This window comes from Dipodomys merriami, unplaced genomic scaffold (assembly GCF_024711535.1).
Source record: "Dipodomys merriami isolate MVZ:Mamm:240054 unplaced genomic scaffold, mDipMer1.0.p SCAF_21, whole genome shotgun sequence".
In the NCBI taxonomy this organism is placed as follows: domain Eukaryota; kingdom Metazoa; phylum Chordata; class Mammalia; order Rodentia; family Heteromyidae; genus Dipodomys; species Dipodomys merriami.
Genome location: NW_027203493.1, coordinates 25,485,514 through 25,506,982, shown reverse-complemented (window position 1 = coordinate 25,506,982; position 21,469 = coordinate 25,485,514). Strand labels below are relative to the sequence as shown.

The 21,469-nt window shown below is 39.4% G+C and overlaps 1 protein-coding gene across 2 annotated transcripts in view; it reads left to right on the top strand.

Annotated features, from left to right (window-relative positions):
• Nucleotides 1-12,166: 12,166 nt before the first annotated feature.
• Ano5 (anoctamin 5) overlaps nt 12,167-21,469 on the top strand; it is a 51,347-nt gene continuing 42,044 nt past the window's right edge. For both annotated transcript variants that reach the window (XM_070032719.1, XM_070032718.1), the window contains exons 1-2: nt 12,167-12,630; nt 20,577-20,623. In XM_070032719.1, coding sequence (XP_069888820.1) covers nt 12,588-12,630; nt 20,577-20,623 — 90 coding nt within the window. In that variant the 5' untranslated portion in view covers nt 12,167-12,587. The remainder of the gene's footprint in view (nt 12,631-20,576; nt 20,624-21,469) is intronic.

Genomic DNA, 21,469 nt, shown 5'->3' with positions numbered 1-21,469 from the left:
ATATAATATATAATGGACTGAACTATACCACCATCCTCAAATTCATATCTTGAAGGCTTAACCCTCAGTGCTTCAGCACAAGACTTGGATATGATGTCTATAGAGGCATAATTAATTTTCAATAAGGCCATAGAGGTGAAGAGCTAATCCCACTAAGTACATGCACACGCAGAGGTGAATATGGGTGGACACAAAGCGAATATATCCATCCTCTGTAACAGAAGAGGCGCCTCAGGAGAAGCTAGACCTACTGACATCATTTTTTAATTCTAGCTCTAATGTTCTGGAGAAAGCACTTTCTAGTGTTTAAACTACTCATTTAATGATATTTTATTATAATAGGCCCTCAAAAATTAATATAAATACAATTTAATACCTTTATGCATTTGGTTTATGCCTTGGTCTATTTACATTACTATATCCAAATGACTGAAAATAGGTAACTTATTTTTTTGATTGTGAAAATACTGTACAGATGGGTTACAATTACATGGGCAAGATAATGAGTTCATTCCTTATCAAGCATTGTAGCCTCCTCCTTTGTTTCCCCTTCCCATCCTCCCCCCCCACCCTCTCCACCCCAACCAAAGTTGTAAAGTTCGTTTTTGACATAACGACTTGTACGTCTCATTGTTGCAATGGGTCCACCTGTATCCCTGAAAATAGGTAACTTATAAAGAAAGGCTTTGTTTATCACAATTCTGAATGCTGGGTAATATAAAACAAAGGGAAACACAAGTTTGGTGTCTGTTTTAGGGTCCATATGGTTCTTCACATGGTAGAGGCTGAAAACAGACCAAAACCCCTCCACTAACCCCTTTTGTGAGGACATTAATCAATTCACAAGGGCAGAGCATGTCCCAGTTCACCTGAATGTCTCCCGATTGATATTATTGCACTCTTAAGAGTCAATGTGACTTTTAGAAAGCCCACAAATATTCAAGCCATAGCAACCTAATTCTATCACTGTAATTTCTCTCTGCTATTGTTATTGGAGTTTCTGTATTTTTAAAAACTGCAGTTGGCAGCCCTTCTCTTGCATTAGGCCTGCTTTTCACCACTACACATACAAATGACCTGATCAAAGTGGGCGCTGGCAAGTTCCTGGGGACCTCTTTATACTCAAAGCTGGCACTCTATCATTTGAGCCACATCCCCAACTCCTGAGCCCTCTTTCAGAAGACTGATGTAAACTCTGATCCCATCTTTTCAATTCTCAATCAGCGTCTTGTGGTTGACTATCCCAAAAGCCAGAAACTTTAACTTTAAAAGGTCTCATCAACCAGCCTCCTACCAGGAAGGAGACTTCCTTCCAGTCATTGAAAAAAGGAAGAAGTCACAATGCCTATGATGGTTCATGAGCACAATTATAATTGACCTTAGAAAAGCTGAGATGATTTCCTTATGTAATGACTGTTACCTGGATTGGAGCTGTGGAGGGAAAATGATATGGTTTCCTTTGCCTATAGGTGTCTATAGGGAACTCTTTTATTGCTGGAGTTTGGGGGTATTTTGTTTTGTTTGCTGCTTTTTTTTATTGAGGCAGTGGAAGAGATCAGAGTCCAGAGGCAATGGGATTGTGTGTGTTTCCCCACAAATTCCTTAGATTCTGTGAGAAATGGAGGCAGGGAATGGAAGATGATAGGACCAGAATATGACTACGCAGCTGACATGATAAACCCAAAAACTGTCACTGTGCCGTGGTGCTCAGGTACCACAGGCTGAAGGACAGGTGGATTCCTCTCCCTTTTTAAAATTTTCCTTGCTCTGGCCTCCATTCCCACTGGCCGTTTTCTCCTGACTACCCCGCATGCATATTTCTAGATGTTCCCGCCCTTCCAGTTCTGAAGACACTGAGTTATGACACGGGCAGGCTGAACAAGAGGCAGCAGACCTATTTGCTGGCTGTAGCTGACTTGAGAGAGTTCATTTTCAAGTGTGTTCTACAGCTCATTGAGAGTCTCTGGCAATGCCAAAGAGGAGAACCTTTGCTGGGGAAAAGGGTGTTGGGATAAAGACCAAGTACTGACAAGAGGATGAAGTAAAGGTAGGGACTTTTTGTAAGGTATTTTGCCTCCTGTTTCCATGTAAAAAGACATTTATAACTCAATCTTCTCATGCCAAGAGCTTCACTTAAGTTATTGCTTCAAATAGTTAAGCAATGTCAGACTCAAAGGTGCCATGTATCGAACATATCTTTCTGTGTGGTGGTGGGTGGAAAATTATAAAAAAGTTTCTTTTCTTCATCCTATTTTTCCCCAAAGAGTCCCAAATCCACCTATTCATCTACTTCTCCCCTCTACAATAATAGGGGGAAATGGCACATAAATACAATGTCAGAAATGATTTCCGATCTCTGCTCTGCTGTTCTCCAACTCTGTGATAGGAAAATCCCAACCTCTCTATCCTCAGTTTCCTGATTTACAAACCTGGAGGAACAATACTGTATACTGCAGTAGTATGAGTGAGACCTAGGAGCTGTATTTGTTTCCTCATCTGTAAAATGGGAACAGCAATAAAATACATACTTCTTATCATTTTCAGTGGTATTAAGGATGTTAACTCTTCAATATCCTCACACAGATAACAGGCAGGAGGGAATACTTTTTATTAGGTGTCTACAATGGACTAAAAACTTACAGTTATCAACTCACCTGATGCCTACAACATGCCTCAAAATGAACATCAGATTCACTTCAAATTGAGGGTGTTGAGGCCTAATAAGATCTGAAATCTTGTGCAAGGCTTTAAAACAGTGTATCTCCCCCTTAGTTTTTTAATTCTTACTACTATCAAGTAGATGTAATCACAATAAATTGATGTGGAATAGATTTCAAAATGATATTTAACAATCACATATAGTTCAATGTATATTTTGAAATATATCTGGAAGCATTACAACTCTTTTATAACTTCTTGCTTCCCTACATTTATTTTTGATTTTCCTGACCAAACTCCTAAATTACTATTCTACAAATGTCAGTACTGATTTGGAAAAAAGACTAGTCAGAGGGATTTTTTAGGAACATGACTTGTACTGCCATCTCTTTAGTGATTAGGGTCTTTGGGGGAAGATAAGATAAAACACAGATATTATTTGAGAGCAAAACATTGAAGAGGTTCAATTATCTATCAACCAGTGGATTCTCATATGTTATGCCATACACCTGCCTATGGTGAAAGCAATGATGAGGACAGGATTCTTGTCCCATACAGCAATGGCAGAATGAAAAACAAGCTAGTAACTAAATGCTGCAGAGGTAACATATTTTCATGACTCTCTTCTACCCTGAGATGGATGTGCAGAGCTGTGACCAGTGAATTTAAAAGCAGCCTGCACTGATTTTAAAGATTTCCATGCCTTTATCTTTGAAGATGCTTTTTTAGGGCAATTCTGGATTAGAGCCTTTTCTTCATTGTAAAACAAATATATAATTAAGCTGGGTGCTCATTAAGCAGAAGTTCATGCTCCCTGCAAAAGTGTGCTTGCTTCCACATAAATCTGAAGGAACTAAATGTAGAACATGATTAACAATGGTATTCTTAAAACATGAAATTTCAAGCCACAGTAGGTTCAGTTACAAGATTGCTGACTATTTGGGAGAGTCAATTATACTCATGCTGCTTTCTGTGGCCACTGGTGAAACACACATCTGGCCACTGGGTGGAGCACAGAAGATTTATTTAAGGAGTCTCAATCACAGATGTAACCACAGAAGCAATGGAACTCTTTAATTTTACTCTTTTTATTACTACATGGGGAAATTCCATGAAAACAAGAAACCAAAAATAGGCTATAATTCTTAAACATGTTTTATAAAATGTTTGATCAATTTTAGTATACATAAATTGTGGGTTTTCAATAACTTGAAGCTCTTACATTTTATTCAAGTCTGGTTTTCAATTTAACCCTAGTTTTGAGGAGTCTTAGAGTTTTCACAGTGGGTATGAAATATTTTAGGTAACCTGAGTTGACTAGCTAGCAGAACATTTGAATCCAAGAATGGAGTCATCTTTTAATAGGAATCCACTGTACTCGGAACTTATACTATATTCACAGAGTGCTAAAGATCACCGGCATATTCCTTTTAGAAAATTTTAATCAATATATAATTCTACTGGGTGTAAAAATTGCCTCCAAAAAATTTCTTTCACTACTGCAACCATATTTATATTGACATTTTCATATCCTGTGTACTTGATTTTAAAGTATGGATATTTAGGGACTTTCCAAACGTGTTAGATTGCTAAAAGTATTCTAAATCAGTACAATAAATCACTTCAAAAAAAGAATAAATATAATAAATAATCTTAGCTACTCAGGTTGTTAAAGTTCAGAGGACTGAAGTTTAAAGCCAGCCCACATAGAAAAGTCCTGGAGACTCCTTCTCCAATCAGCCAGAAAAAAAAAATGGGCTGGAGATATAGCTAAGCTGGTTGATTATCAGCTGTGAGCAAGCAAGCCAAGGAAGTTCTAGGCCCTGTGTACAAATTCCAGTATTGAGTAAGGAAAAACAAAGTAACAGCTTTTCTAACAATCTCATATGTAACATAAATTCAACAATAAGAACAAATGCAATAACATGAAAATGGCATAATATGATTTAAAGTTTGAAGATATGATCCCATGAATTCTTACATTTAATCTACCCAATAACCTGTATGTAAAGAATTACTTCCTTCATTGTGTAGAGAAGGAAACTGAGACATAGAGAAGTTAGGAGACTCACCTTATTGTCCACAGTTAAAAAGTGGGTGAGCTTGGATTTAAAACTAGTTCTGTCAAAGTCGTTAAATGACTAAATGTATCCCTTCAATCCAACAACATTGCTTTACTGGAAGAGTGAAAATCAACTAATAGGCTATTGTAAAAATAAAAATGGGAGGTAGTAAAGTGAGAGCAGCAGGAAAAGAGAAGCAGCAATAGATTTTTAATGTTCCCCAAAATTAGTTACCATGGCTTCCAAGTAGATTAACTATTTTCAATAAATAATGAGGTATTTTGTCAGTCATGGGGCCTGAACTCTGGGCCTAGGCGCTGTCCCTCAACTCTTCTTGTCAGTTGTGGGGCCTGAACTCTGGGCCTAGGTGCTGTCCCAGCACAAGGCTAATGCTCTACCACTTGAGCCACAGTGCCACTTCCAGCTTTTTCTGCTTATATGGTGCTGAGGAATCGAACCCAGGGCTTCATGCATGTAAGGTAAGCACTCTACCACTAAGACACCTTCCCAGCCCCTGACTGAGGTATTTTAAAAGAAACAATGGTGAAAACTCTATCAGTTTAGATTTAAAACATTAAATATACTGGTCCAAACAAAATTGGCCTGCTTTTACTTTTAAAACAATATGGTAATTAAGAGAATGGACTGTGGAGTTGGGCTATCCTGGATCTTACTCTGTATTTTAATAGCATTGCATTTCTGGCAAGTGATTTAACCTCTTTTAGCCTTAGATTCCTAGATGATCTTTTTAAAAAGAATATAATAATGATGGTACTTTTTTCTTGGATTTTCTCTAATTGTGGAGCCTGAGATAATACTTAGGTACAGGAAAACTACTTTGGGAAATGTTCTCTAAAAAAAAGAGATTGAGAATGGGAACAGTTAAACATGAAAAAAGAAAGCCAATCAGAGAATATGTTATTTAGCTTGCTACCACTCTGGGCAAATGGGAGTCGGTGTGTCTGGGGAATCCATGAAGAGTATAAAATGCATTTTAGCATTGTTTCTCCAAAGAATGATAAAAGGAAATATTTACAGCTTATCCTCAATTTTTCAGTGTTATCGTATTTCATGGTAACATTTTTCTGCTTACAGGTTGCATGTTTCAAAGTAGATGCATGGGCAAGCACAGGCAGAGAAAGCACATAACAAAGGTATTAGAACTAAGAAGAAAAAAGAACTAATTGAGCTAAAAAGAAAGCATAACAAACTTAATAGGCCTAACTAAAACAATTCATAACCAAACTGAGCTAAGTCAAGGTCCTGTCAAATTATCTGTGCTCAAAATTAATTGTCTTAGTAATAGCTGGAGTGGAACAATTGAATCAAGACATACTGGTACCTAGCAACTATTCAATAATAATAGTTATTGAAATGATTAATTACTAATATCTAATCCTGCAACTTTGAAAGAAGTAAACAATTTGGGAAATTCCAATCAGTTAGGGATGACTGAGTAAGCTTTGGATTTGCTCAGTTATGTTTATGTTACAATATATAAGTGATATGGCTTGGAATTTAATGACTTAGAGAAGGCCAGGAAGATGACTTCTGAAGAAATGGGCTCTTTAAGCAGCAGCAACAAAAGATTTGATTGTTTAAAAAAAAGTGCCCAATCCTTGGGTATAGACTTAATGGAAGTGTATTCAGGAATGATGAGGATGAATTTAGAATATGGAGGTGTCCACTCATGATCCAAAAGTCCAGATTCTTACTATTTGATTCAGCTAGTACAGAACATGAGTTTATTAGTGGGTTGGGGCTGATTATTTGCATGCTAGAAAAAAATGACTATCCTAGGCACTTTTCATTTTAAAAGCAGGATGTCTTCAAATTAAAGGATACTCATTGCAATGTCATTTGCTCCAAGACTTGTTTCCTTCCCAAGGGAAGTCAGGTTAATGCTCCAATGCAAGGTGTCTTACTAAAATTTTCTAACTAAACTGATAAATTCTCTAAGTCTTCTGACTCTAGAACATTCTTGAGGTAAAGTTTTGAGTTCTTTAGAGTGACAAAATTAGTTTTCTGACTGGCACATGGTACTTTCAAATTTACAGGTCACTCCCAAGTGGGCCACATAATCACCTTTCCTGTTTCTTCAAAGCAAAAAGCACGGGAGAATTCTGCTACTAGCCCAACTTAGGCTATGAGAAATCTGATGACAGAGTTTGGTCACATCATTCCTTTCACAGATATTGACAACAAACTTCTGTGTCCCAGCTGCCACAAATTCAAAAGAGAAGGGAAAAGACACCAGCTGATATAGAACTTGTAACCCAATATGCGTTCAAAAATAAAAATGAATAAATAGAAAGACCTCCAAAGGAAGTGAAATCTTCATGGAAAACTGAAGGATAGATGTCTGAGTGAAGCCTGAAGCACTTGTGCAAAGATCTTTATTGTGGCTGGAGAGCAAGTGCCAAAGCCCCTGTAATGAGAAATCACTTGTTGTATTTGAGGGATGGTAATAAGATAGCATGATTGGAGCATGCTGGGGGAAGGAGGAGGTGGGAAGTAATAATGGACATTTAACTAGGCCCAGATCATGTAAATATAGCTATTGCAATTCTACTGCCAAGAACTGTGTTTGGCTATGTTCTTGTATGTGATAGGAAGCCTTTGAAAGATAAAAGTAGAGGCACATTATTTGTAATCTTTGTTTCAGTCATAAGGCATTATGGGAAAACCCAATGGCTCCTTGTGCCTTGTATTTTGCAGAAAGTGTCACCATAATACATTTTGAGTATGCTGTTTTCTAGCTACAAAGTGGAGAGAATATGCTGTACTAAGGGATCTGAAAACATCAAGCAGGTATGTGAAAATACCAAGCGGATATGCTAAATCCTAAATTGGGTTTTCTGGTGACCACTTGATTATCAAGGTCAGCCTGTAAAGTGGGCTTTTTCTAGGTGTGGATACTCTGTCACTTGATAAAACATGAATCAAACTGGAGTAAAACAAGCAAAACATTAGAGCTTATTGTAAAGGCCGAGGGATTGTTGTAAAGGTCAGCGTTCAGTGTTGAATTTTGCAAATAAAAACGTTTGGTCACTTTCTCTAAAACCAGGGGGTAGTAGGTGTGTGGTGGTAGAAAGTGAGTGCATATCCCACAGAAACACTACTGTAGCATTGTATAAGAGAAGCAACCCCCATACCCCATATTACCCTGCACTGGCAGATCTATCACTTCACCTCTGACACTCAACAAAACTTTATTAGTTACAGTTTTATTTCTAAAAGCATATAATTTTGCTTTCACAACAACCTCAGGAAAGGGCTGGAACAAGTAAGACCCTTAATAGAAGAATAAAAGAAAACAAGGCTTCTAAGAAAGCAAGTCACCTGCCTAAGGTCAATGTACTACTAACCTTCTTAAAGAACAGAAAAGGGCAGGTCTTTTGAGTTCTGATCCAAAGTTTCACACACTAGAGTATGTTTTTTCTTAATATATGGAATACAGTGGTGCTGAAAACATGTGGAATAAATGATATGTTAAGGGTTAAAAAAATCAGTGCATGACAATTAGTCCAAGAGACAGAATTCTAGGAGTAAAAGCTTTAGTAAGAAGAGAAATTGAAAAAAAATCATATTAAATGAAGTGAGCCAAACCAAAGAAATATAGGTCCCATGGCTTCCCTTATTTGCAGTAATGATTATATGTCTAGGATAATCTTATCAGATGAGCAGAAAAGCTCAAAATCTATGTACATATGACAATAAAAGATAATGCTAAAGGAAATGAACTCCAAGATATGGACACAAGAGGTTTTTCTTTGTCGTTGTTGTTTTTAATGTACTATGTGATTGTTTTGGTGTCTTTTGTATGTTCTTCCTCCTATGGTATATCCCATATTGTCACTGTATTTTATTTTGGTACCCTGCATCTTGTAAATACATTTATCTAATTTGGGGAGGGTGAGGGGAATAACAAAATGCTGAAACAAGGACACAGGATGACCCTTTGCAAAAATGATACTCACCAGACTGTGTTGGAAATGAATTTTATAACTTCTAGGGTCAGGGAAGACTAGGGGAGGTGGGGGAGGGATAAGATAGTAGGAGAAAAAGGAGGGAGTAACAATGTTTGACAAGAAATGTACTCATTATCTTATCATGTAACTGTAACCCCTCTGTATAGCATCTTTACAATAAAATAAAATTTAAAAAAAAGAAGAGGAATTGAGACTGACCACACTGGAGTGGAAATGCCATATCATTGCTTCTAGGAGGAAGATGAATTTATTAATTGACTTTCTAAAGTCTTTTCTGGTATTCAGTGTCTATCTTGTAACTTTAGGCTATTCAACATGGGTAGAGTTCATTGATTTCAATTGACTGCTAAAGGGGGAAAATACTGCTCTTCCACTAGTCATGTAAGTTTTACATATTCTGACTTTCTGTGATACAAAGTATTACTGACATCCCAAGGTGCTTTTCTTATAGTAAATTCAAACTTGTAATTTTCTGCTAGTTTCCAAAAAATAACCCCTTATATACTTAAGGCTGTGCTTGTATAAAAATTTAAATAATTTAATAGATTTTAACATAAGTTATAAAAGAAAAAAATAAAGGTACTCCCTGAAGCTTGAAATAAACAAAACAAAGGCTAAAAATATGTAGAGGGCTAAAAATATCCCACAAATTTGGGATCCCAGTATAATTACATTTAATTACATTGTAATTAATGAACATGCATTCATTATTCAGAACATGATTCTAGAAATGTATGGTGGAAGACTGCATTTAAAGAATGAAAATGTCTTAAAATTATAGCTAAGCAATAAAAACATTTAAACACAAAGAAAACTTTTCAGGATCTAAAAAGTTATAGAGAAGACCATTATGAAAATAATACAACTTGTTTTCAACTTCTTGATGACAATGTTAATGGATGTTGATAAAACTGAAGCAAATTCAGCATCAAAATATTCCATTTAATTTAGAAAAAAACTATATGTCATATATGTCATATGCATATATATATATGAATGTCATTTCAAATATGTCCAGAATCAAGAAATAAGAATAAAATTTGGTAATTTATACAAGAATAATGTCATTTTTTTGGTTGGTCGTGGGGCCTGAACTCTGGGCCTAGGCGCTGTCCCTCAGCTCTTCAGTTCAAGGCTAGCACTCTACCTCTTGAGCCACAGCACTACTTCTGGCTTTTTCTGCTTATGTGGTGCTGAGGAATCAAACCCAGGGCCTCATGCATGCAAGGCAAGCACTCTACCACTAAGCCACCTTCCCAGTGCAAAATATTGTAACTATGTATTCCCTATGTCCACCTATACATGTCTACAGTGAGACCATTAATATTTTTGTTATGAATATTTTACTAGAGTCAAACAGTGTTTAGGTTATCAAAGGGTAATAATTTCCAAAGAATTCAAACATTATTAGTCATTTATTACAACTGTGTGCAAATTTATTGCTTGTTTTATTTCATTAACTTTTGAAATCTAATTCCAAACTACATCAAGTAGTGATTATAGTCTTGAATCACTTGGCCAGAATTGATGGGACCCTAGAAATGTAAGTACAGAAGAGATAACATAGAAACAAATGAACAAACAAAAAACCAACCTCTGGTTCCTCAGTAAAACATGACTCTGTGTGTGTGTGTGTGTGTGTGTGTGTGTGTGTGTGTGTGTGTGTGTGTGTGTGTGTGTGTGTGTGTGTGTGTGTGTGTGTGTGTACGTACACTGGGGCTTTAACTCAGGACTAGAGCCCTATTGCATAGCTTTTTCTGCTCAAGGCTGATGCTCTATGACTTGAGCCACAGCTTCACTTCTAGCTTTTTGATGGTGATTAATTGGAGATAAGAGCTGCAACGAGTCTTCTGTCTGGTCTTGCTTCAAACCTTGATCTTCAGACCTCCTTAATAGCTAGCTTTAAGGCCTGAACCACCAATGCCAGGCAACCACAGCTCCCCTGTGGACTTGTTTTCTTCTGTGTAAAATGTGATTTGTTTCTCAGTTCTAAAACTTCAAGCAGAATGCCTTAAAACAAAGAAGAAAAGGGTTTTTCTTTGGCCTCTACTTCTTTAGTCTCAATTCACCGCAACCCTGTCCTAAACTCAGTGGCTCTCTGAGCACTGCCATGACTGTGGACTCAGATCCCCTTCACTCATATCTTTTCCCACCTGCTAGTAGGTTTCTTACCTCCTAATCATTGAGACATTCACAATATTTGATAGGGTCTTACAACCACAACTAAGCCCAATGAGCCATGGGGGGGGGGGTTACTCACTGCTTCATTTTAAAGTTGGAGAGGTATTTAACGAATCTTTGAGACAGAGGTTTCAAATTAATATGAGTGGAATTATTTATGAATTAAGTAGTAGGATTATTATTCTACTCATATTAACAGCTACATTTATAACACATTGTGCTTCAAGTACTTTACAGTCTTTACAGTACCCACCCCCTAGGAGTTGAGTACCATTATTCTCAGGGAAACATACAGAAACATTAACCCATACTTACAAACACTTGCCAAAGCTAACCAACTTTTTGTTGTTGTTGGGGGGTGGAGCTTGAACTCTGGGCCTGGGCACTGACCCTGAGCAATTCAGCTCAAGGCTAGGGCTCTACCACTTGAGCCACAGCGCCACTTCTGGTTTTCTGGTGGTTCATTGGGAATCAGAGTCTCTCGGACTTTCCATGCCCAGGCTGTCTTTGAACCGTGATCCTCAGGTCTCAGCCTCCTGAGTACCTAGGATTATAGGCATGAGCCACCGGCTGTGCAGAGGGTGACTTTAAGTTCTGACCACAGTGCATTCCCTTACTCTTACTATAGGGAAAAACAAAAACAAACAAAAAAAGGTCCTATCCAATGCCCAGAGAGCAAAGAAGAGGACACACACACACACACACACACACACACACACACACACACACACACACACACACACACACACACACACACACACACACTCCCCTGGAACCCTAGAGACCACCGGGACCCTGTGCTTTCTAAAAGGGGAGGGGGTCCCTTTAAGGGAAGGTAGCATTTTCCCACCGGACAAAAAGTAACTCCGGAACCGGGAAGAGGGGTTTTCTCCGGAAGGGGCTGGGCGGGGGCGAGGGGCTCTCTAGGAAGGAGGAGGGGGGTGGGTGGCCTATTGGCTGGGGCAGCCCCTGCTCCAGCCTTTAAGGATCACCGATCAGAGAAGCCAGGGCGCGGGGTCGGGACTGGGGGGAAGCGGGGTGGGGTGTCCTGAGGGGGGGGAAGGAGAAGCAGCCCGGGGGGCCGGGAATGGAGCAGGAGGAGGGGCCGGCGGGCCCGGAGGGGAGCGGGGCGCCGGAGGGGCCGGGGGCCGCGGAGGCGCGGCGTGGGGAGGAGCCGGCGGGCCCGGAGGCGGCGGCGCCCGGGGGCGGGGCGATGGCGGGCCCGGAGGGCGGGCCGCCGGGCGGGGCGGAGGAGGCGCGGCGCGGGGAGAGGCGGGGGCCGCCGGCGCCGCGCCGAGGCCCGCAGCCGCTGGCCCGGCGGGACAGCTCGCAGGAGCAGTACTACGAGCTGGTGGAGCTGTACGTGGACAAGGACAGCAAATCCAGCCGGGAGCGGGGAGAGAAGCGCCGGCTGCGGGGCTTGGAGGCGCTGGTGGAGGACGGGGGCGTGGAGTGCAGGCGCTCGCTGGAGCGGAGGCCCAACCGGCTGGGCAGCTCCCGACCCGCGGAGCCCGAGGACGACGACGGCGAGGACCCGGCGTCCAGGAGCGACTATGCCCACGTGCTAGACCCCGAGGTGACCATCCGGAGACCCACGATCCGCTTCGGGATCGGCCCCGGGACGCCTCACAGCGTTTCCTTGCGGACCCTGGGTCGCTGTTTCTCGGGCGTCAGTGCCATTAACCAGCTGGCGATGATGGGCGACCCCAATCTTCTGGAAATGGTGGAGGAGGAAGGTAGGAGCGCTTGGCGTGGAACTGGGCACGGGCGGGCTGCACGCGGCAGGGACCCCCCCCCCTTCTCCGCAGAGCACCGGGGTTCCTGCGGGGGACGTTGGGCGGGAGGCGGTGGAGCCCGAATCCCGGGGACGTTCGCAGCTGCGTGGTGCGCCCGGGCGCGAGACTGGCTGCAGGACCGTCAGCCCTGGCTTGGGATGGATTTCAGCTATTTCTCCACCCCTCCCTCCCCGCCCCCAGCTACTTCAGGGACCTGTACACTATGTCCTCCCCAAACCCTTCCGCATCCCTTGATTCCTTGCAGCCCTGATTCCAAGTAGCTGCGTACTGGGCATGCTCTTTGCCATGCTCCAGCCTCGGATTCCAACTCTGGTAGGAAGGATTCCCAAAGCCAGGCTTGGTTTAAAGCGCATGACCGCCGCTCCACCTGCTAGAAAGATGGCTCTTGTCTAGCCTTTTTTTTTTTTTTCTTTTTCTTTTTTTCTACCTCTCTTTGCCAATTGGCAACAAATAAAATACATGGCTTTTTTTTTTAAAGTTATATTTTCAGATGCTTCTCAAAGGTCTGTCCGTTTAATATACTCTTGGGAACGCTGCTCCTTTTGTTGCTGTGGTAAATGAAGCTTTGGCTCTTTTAAGAAATATTTGTCCACTCTTTGCTACGATGTTTTCTTTGCACGGACCTGTAGACCTATATTCTGTAGTTCTATTTTAGTGAGCACGTCTTTCCCCCCCCCCCCCCCTTTCTGGAAATGCATGTATATTTCTGCTGCTATCTTTTTTTTTTTTTTTTTTTTTCTTTTTGGGTCCGGTCGTGGGGCCTGAGCTCTGGGCCTGGGCACTGTCCCTCAGCTCTTCAGCTCAAGGCTAGCACTCTACCACTTGAGCCACAGCGCCACTTCCGGCTTTTTTCTTTTTGCTTATGTGGTGCTGAGGAATCGAACCCAGGGCCTCATGCATGCAAGGCAAGCACTCTACCACTGAGCCACCTTCCCAGCCCCTCTGCTGCTATCTTAAGGATCTCAGTCCCCTCCATATTTATTCCATGTGCTGTTTAGTCTATACAAAACCGCTTTGCACATTTAGGCCTAATACCCTCTATCCTTAGCAGAACAAATCTATTTACGATCTATATGGGTTGGCCTGCCTACCCCGGGCACTTCATGTCTGAGACACTTCATGTGTTTTGGAAGTTCATTGGTGTAGCAGTGCTAGGTGCCTTTTCATTGCTAAGTAATAGTCCATGGCATATGTACATCTATCTGTTGTAGACCTATTGGTTATTGACACATTTTGCTACTAGGAATGGTGCTACTATGAATATTCTTGTTTATTATTATTAATAAGTTTTTTTTATTGTGAAAATACGTACAGAGGGGTTACAATTACACGAGCAAGGTAATGAGTACATTTCTTACCAAGCATTGCTGCCTCCTCCTTTGTTTCCCTTTACCATCCCTGCCCTCCCATCTTCCCCCCCCACCCCCAAGTTGTAAAGTTCGTTTTTCAACGTAGCATCTTGTACATTTCATTGTTGCAATGGGTCTAACCTGTTTTATATGGACCGATGTTTTAATTTTCCGTGTGTATAACACTAGAACAATTGCTAGATCATCTTTAAATTGGATATTCTAAGAAACTGTGACACTGCTTTATAAGTTTCTGAACTGTTTTACATTGCCACAGGGAGTATATAAGGATCCAGTTTCTTCACATCCTCACCAACACTTGATAGTTTGCTTTTGTGAATTTGTAACTGGCTGTGATTTTGATTTGTATTTCCTCCAGTCACTAGCATGCAGATGTTGTATAAGTTTTTGACATTTACATATATATTTCAGAGAATGTGTATTCACATTTTTTGACTATTTATAAATTTGAGTTGTCTTTTGTTATTGGTTTGTAGGAGCTAACTCTTTATATGTTCTATATACAAGATACAAGTCCCTATAGAGATATGGAATTTGAAAATATTTTCTTCCATTTTTTTGAGTTGCCTTTCATTATATTGTCTTAGTTGGAGTCACTTGAAATCCTCCTCCCTTATTTTTTGATGCAGGTACTGGGGATTGAACTCAGGGCCTGAATGTTGTCCCTGAGTATTTTGTTGTTTGTTTTTGTTGTTGTTGTTTGCTCAAGGGTATCACACACAAAGATGTATTAAATGTATCTGCTAGAGAAAATGATTTATTTGGTGATGATAAAGTCAACTTTCAGAAGTATAAACCTGGAAGGGTTTTCCCCCATATTTATTTTATTTTTTAAATTTTTCTAAGAATTATTTACCATTATAACTTTCATTATAAAATACCTAAATATTTGTTTTATAAAATCTGAATCAGTAATTACATACAATTGGACATTCTGATATAAATTGAGATAAAACTGCAAACTTTTTTCTTTTAGGGCCTGGGCTCTATTCCTGAGCTCTTTTGCTCAAGGTTAGCATTCTATCACTTTGAGCCATAGCGTCATTTTTGGGGGGTTAATTGGAGATAAGAGTCTCATAACCTTTCCTGCCCAGGCTAGCACTGAACAGAGATACTGAGTTCTCAGCCTCCTGTAAAGCTAGGATTCCAGGCTTAAGCCACCTGGCTAAACTTTATTTTTTAAAGGAACAAAATAACATTCTCTGTATAATTAAGAGCAATTTCAATATTGGATTAACAGAAGTTTACACTCACTTGGTTGAAATTCAATGTAATTTTGGTTCAAAGTAATGTTTTGCTTACTGGAGTCTATAAAGTTAGTAACATTTTAGCATAGTTTGTTTATAGCATAAATCCATCCCAAAAGGTTTAAGATCTTTTCCCAAATTGATTTCAGCTTCCCTGCCTTTGCCAAAGGGCTTTGTAATTTCTTCATGTTTCCTCAGAACTAAAGCTGATTTTGGTAGAGGTGAGAAATACCATGTATTTGATAGTTTAATAACTGCACCCACGTTTTGTGTTCATTCTTGATCATAGATCAAGAACTCAAGCGGCGGACATTATTGAGTGCAAGGGCTAAGCAGGAAGGTGACCAGAGACCACATAGAAGCTAATTATTTTGGTTTTGCTGTCCATTATCTAGACCTTGGTTACTGCTGGAGTTTTATGAAAATATCTTGTAATAAAGATATGTTGCATTTTTAATACTAGGACTTTTGAAAGCCTGCTTTTAGGTTATCTTTTATTTTTATATTTTTAGAGTTTACTGACATAAAAACAAAAGTGCTAACTGAGAAAGGCTACAGATTATCTAGAATTTGTAGTATCAACTTTTTTTCTTTTTTTCTTTTTTTGGTCTCTTGTGGGGCCTGGGTTCTGTCCCTCAGCTGTTTAGCTCAAAGCTAGCACTCTACCATTTGAGCCACAGTGCTGCTTTTTTTCTGTTTATATGGTGCTGAGGAATTGAACCCAGGGCCTTATGCATGCAAGCCACCTCCCCAGCCCCTGTAGTATCAACTTTTTAGGAAAAGTTACTTTTATTTCTTTGTTACAAAATACAAATGCATTTTTCAGAGTAAAATCACCCACATGTGCAAAACTTACCTACGTTAGTTCGGTGTCTCCTAAATTAATTTAGGCGATTAAAAATGAGTGAGTTAAATAATAGATCTACATGTGAATGATGTTATTTTTTTCAGAAACATAGTTAACATCTCAGCCTTTTAGGTATACCAGTTAATGAAGTATTTCTAAGATTTGTTATATTTTCTGAACCATTTTCTCCACAGTTGAACACAAGTGATCAGAACTTTCCAACTAGTTTCTCTCTGACTGTCTCCTAATTTTTAAAGTGAAATTGTAGCAGCCAGATGTAATAGATATTCACATAGCTGTATAAACAAACTCTTCTAGTGAAATGTTAATGTTGCTAGAACTAAACCATTGCCTGGCTGGTGTGGTTAGGAAGTTCTGATTGTCAATAATAATATTTTCATTGGCTTGTGAACAGTCAGCCATGGAAATGGCAGTTCTGCATTTCACAGTGGAAATGGCTTTAAAGTTAAATGTAAAGTTGCTTGAGTCCATTATGTACTGCGTCGAATCAAACTGCATATGTATATTTGATTTAATACGCAGTTGTAAGTCATTTGATGACAGGACTTGCTCTACCTGTATATCATTATGTGATTTCATAGATATGGGAAAAACACAGGCTGTATTATAACCTTCCAAAAAACACTCATATATGGGGTCTGTTGTTGACATAAATGTTGCTATGCCAGCATATGACTGTATCTTACTTTATCCTACTTGTAAGAGTGTAAACTGAGAGGGACATTTGGTAAATGCCAGGGCTATTTTTGGATGCTGGGTTTGCTGGATATTATATTCTTAGTAATGTGCTTTCAGTGAAAACTCAAAGCTCAGCCTTTGTGTTGAGTTTCTGACATACATTAGTGACTGTTGCCACTTTAGTGTTGCCACTTTGATTGCTTTTAGAGGAAGTGGAGTGGAGAATAGCAAAATACCGACTTGGTTCCTTATTGTACCTCTTCCAATAGGCCTGCTTTGACAGAGGGTTACCGATTGTGCACTGTTACTACATTATCAGACTCTGTGAGTGTGAATGTGTGTCTGCTGTATGAACGTCTATGTGAGAAAGAGAGTTGAGACTAGTGAACAGGATGCATGAGTGAGATAGCTGTGTGGAAGGACACAAATAGATGTTCTTGAATCTTTGTACCATTCAGGAAAGGACACGTCTTATAAAATGTACTCCTGGGGTGATTGGGAGAGAAGGTTTAATAGACAAATGCCTGACCTGACATAATGGAAATGTAAGGAACAGTGAGCCAGGGAAGGCAACAGTTGTTCATTCTAAGGGGAGAAAGCAGGTGCAGGAAGGTTAAGGTGTGAGAGTACTGACAGTGATGGAGAGGGTGGATCCGGAAGAGTCAGTGGTCCTTTTCTAATTTTCAGGTATATTACATTAATTTCAATAGGAGATTGGAAATGTTTGTTCCCCTGGTGAAAAAAAACCAGAAACAACAACAAAAAACAAAAAACATTAGCTGCAAATTCTTTAGGTGGTGGGAAGGGGGGAGGGGTGTGGAGGGGGTAGAGGTGGTGGAGGGGGAGAGACAGCACTAGCTGTTTTCAACTAGTTTGTGAGAATGGAATTATAAAATATTCTGTAAACCACTTGATTGTTCAGTGCTGAGAACTTTGTCTTGTTTAATGAATTGTTCTTTGGTGTAATAATGACCAATTTTGTGCCCAAGAAAATAAAAGCTTCCCAAAGTCAATAGTTCAAGTTCCACAATTTGAAACACCAAACATATGTTTCTTCTAACTGTATTTGTCTTTACTTCTGCTAAGAAATATCAATTGTGTGTGTGTGTGTGTGTGTGTGTGTGTGTGTGTGTGTGTGTGTGTGTGTGTGTGTGTGTGTGTGTGTGTGTGTGTGTGTGTGTGTGTGTGTGTGTGTGTTAGTATAACATCATAGCTGAGGCTGGGTTCCTTAGAAAGAAAAGGGTTTTTATTCAGCTCACAGGTTTTGGAGCTGACTAAGATCAGTTGGCCTCATCTGTTCAGCCTGGTGACTCCTGGTTGTGTCACCAGATGGGAGATGACACTGTGGCCATGTTGTGTGAGAGGGAGAGATTACTTAGCAAGAGATACTCAGGAGCCTGGCCTTCTCTTTTCCAACATCTTATTATCCCAGGACTAACTGGAGTCCCTTGGGAACTACCTAGTATCTTTCCTGACTGATGCCCTCAAGATGTTTAGGTCATTTCCAGCATAGTGACCAGTATCACTGCTGAGCTGGATCCTTATAAAATTTTGAATTTAGTAAATTTTCTGAGTTCAGTTTCAGAATCTGAGAATCAAGTTGAAACAACTCTTTTTGTATTGTGCCCTGAAGTTACAGTGACCTTAAGTTAAGGGACCTGTGTTGGGAAGTCATTAGAGGGCATCAGTCAGGGGTTACAGTGACATCATAAGGTAATGAGTGCATTTCTTTTTGAACAGAAGGGAAAAACTGGTAGAAAATGAGGGAGGGGGTGACACTGTTCAAAAAGAAATGCACTCATTACCTTATGATGTTACTGTAACCCCTTTGTACACCACCTGCACAATAAAACCGATGCAACAGCAATATACACAAGACAGTATGTTGGAAATGATCTGTACAACTTGGGGGGGGCGGGAAGCGAGGATGGGAAGGAAAGTAGGAGAAAAATGAGGGAAGGGGTAACAAGTTTGACAAGAAATGTACTTATTACATTACTTACGTAACTATAATCTCTCTGTACATCACCTTGACAATAAAAAAATGAAAAAAAGACTAGACTATATCCTAATAATAATGGACATTGATTGATCTCCTGTACCCTAAGTATGCATATTATGTCATTTAATACATGCAAACACCTCATGATATAAACCTTCTGCCACTTAAAGATGAGAGTTCTGAATTGATTTCACGTGCTGGCAAGGGAGCTGAGCATGCTTTGTTTTGTTTGCTGCAGTACAGGGTTCTACCCAATCCTCAGAGTCTTCTTATTTGTGAAGAACATCATTCCAGTACCAGAAGTATCTGAACTTCAGATAGAACTAAACCCTAAGTATCCTATATTCCCTATGAGATCATGCCCATGTTGTGCTGTGCTGTGTGCACATGTGTGAGAGTGCACACACACTGATAGTGGAGCTATTGGAGAGTAAACTCAGGGCCTCATGCTCTCACTCGGCTTTCTTGTTCACAGTTGGCACTCTACCGCTTGAGCCAAGCCTCTAGCCTAGCTGTTTCTCTTTGAGTAAAGATGAATCTCAGACTTCTCTCCTTAGACTAGCCTCAAGTCTTGATCCTCCAGGTCTCAACCTTCCCAGTAGCTGGGATTATAGGTGTGAGCCACTAACAGTCAGCTACTTAGGTTAAATTTAGAAATTAAGCAACTAAGAGCTTTACAATTATAGTAGAACAATAATAACAGAATAATCTCACCTACATTCTGTAATAAAATTGAGTGGTTGTGCTTTCTCTTTTTAAAAGTACATTATGATGCTCTTCTAACCCTACTGGTGATTCCACTTAATATTCATAATTTGTATCATCATTGGGTTCTTACAGTTTGAGTCAGTCCATTTATCATATATCTGTTCTGTGACTTGAATTGTGTTTCTTGGATAGCACTAAAAGCTATATAAATGGTAGATCTTTTATAATTTTGGAATATATACTGTTCCTAAAATCATACTTATTTCAGATGATTTTTAAGTGGTAGCAACATTTTATTTCATTCTTGTGATATTTTCTCCAAAAATAGTTCATATGTAGGAAAGTTCTCACTTCAAAAATACTTTTCAGTGTTTTTCCAACTTAGAACCACTAGCAAATAACAATCAAAATTCTCTGCATAACATTTTTTAGCGTCAGAAAGTCATTTAAACACTGTATTTTGTCCAAATGACTAAAGGGCATATTCATTTTGAAGGTATCTGTAAATGAGAAAAATAATGTAGCCTATTATAAATTAGGTGTATTGGAGCTTTTTCTCAACAATTGGTCTGGTATCATTCTGGAGAATAAGTGTAGAAAACATTAAATCTCACATGAGAACACGTAGATACCAATGGATACACATTTTGGCTGTATATTGCTCAGTTAAACTTATGTCAAAGTTCTGGCCTTGAGCCAAAAAGCTGAGGGACAGCACCCAGGCCCAGAGTTCAAGCCCCACAACTGACAAAAAAAATGAGAAAGAGAGATTATGTTGTTCAATCTTAATTTCAGTGTTTTATATACTCCTTTTAGATTATAAACAGATTTTAGTGAGATTTCTTTTGGGGAATGTTTTGAACAATTTCCAGAAAGTTTTTTCCCACATTTTCTTAATTATTCTTTGAGTTATATTTGCTTATTGAATTCCAATTTTCTCTCTGTGTATATATTTAAACATAGCAAGATTAGTTGACCAATGTAATATGTTTTATTTTCCTTATTTCATCTAGGGATCTCAACTGATAAAGAAATGGAATTTTCTGTCCAAATGAATGAGGTAAGTTAATGATACATCTATTAACTTTATTGTAAGAAAGATTGCAAGATTAGCATGCTATGCCACATAAATAGTTATGTCTTTGTGTTTCAATGAAACAGAGTTAGTTCTTTGAAAAGATAAATATTATTTGTCTTTATTTAAGAAAAGAAATAAAGAGGAAGAAGATACAAATTATCTAAAGTGAGACATTGTAAAGTTATCAATCTGTTGGCTTTCGGAGTATTTACTATGTGGTTTTCTTTTTTGTTGTTTATTTGTTGTTATTGTTTTTCTGGTTCTGGGCCTTGAACTCAGAGCCTGAGTGTTGTCTCTGGGCTTTTGTGCTCAAGGCTAGCACTGTACCACATGAGCCACAGCTCCACTTCAGGCATTTTGGGGTGAATAATCTGAGGTAAGAGTTTTATGGACTTTCTTGCCCAGGCTGGTTTTGAACCACAATACTCAGATCCCAGCTTCCTGAGTAGCTAGAATTATAGGCATAAACAAATAGTACCAGGCTCCATTTTCACTTTTTATTGGCTGTTTTCATACATCATCCAGTAACATCTGCTAGGTTTTGTGTTCTAAGATCATAAGTGAGCTCTTAGTATAGACATGAATTTTGGGTCATCTCTGTATCTGTTGCCCCTCTTAATACACTATACCTGATCCTAGTAACTACTGAGAAGTGAATATGTGGTCTCAGAACTGTTCCATGATATGTGGTTGATTGAGTTACATGAAGATGTTAAAACCTACCACACAGAGGGAAATGCTTTAATTACAAATGGCCTGTGTGTATTTACATGCATGTGTGAATTTGTCCCTTGAGTTATAATTTCATGTTCTTAAGAATCTTGCTGA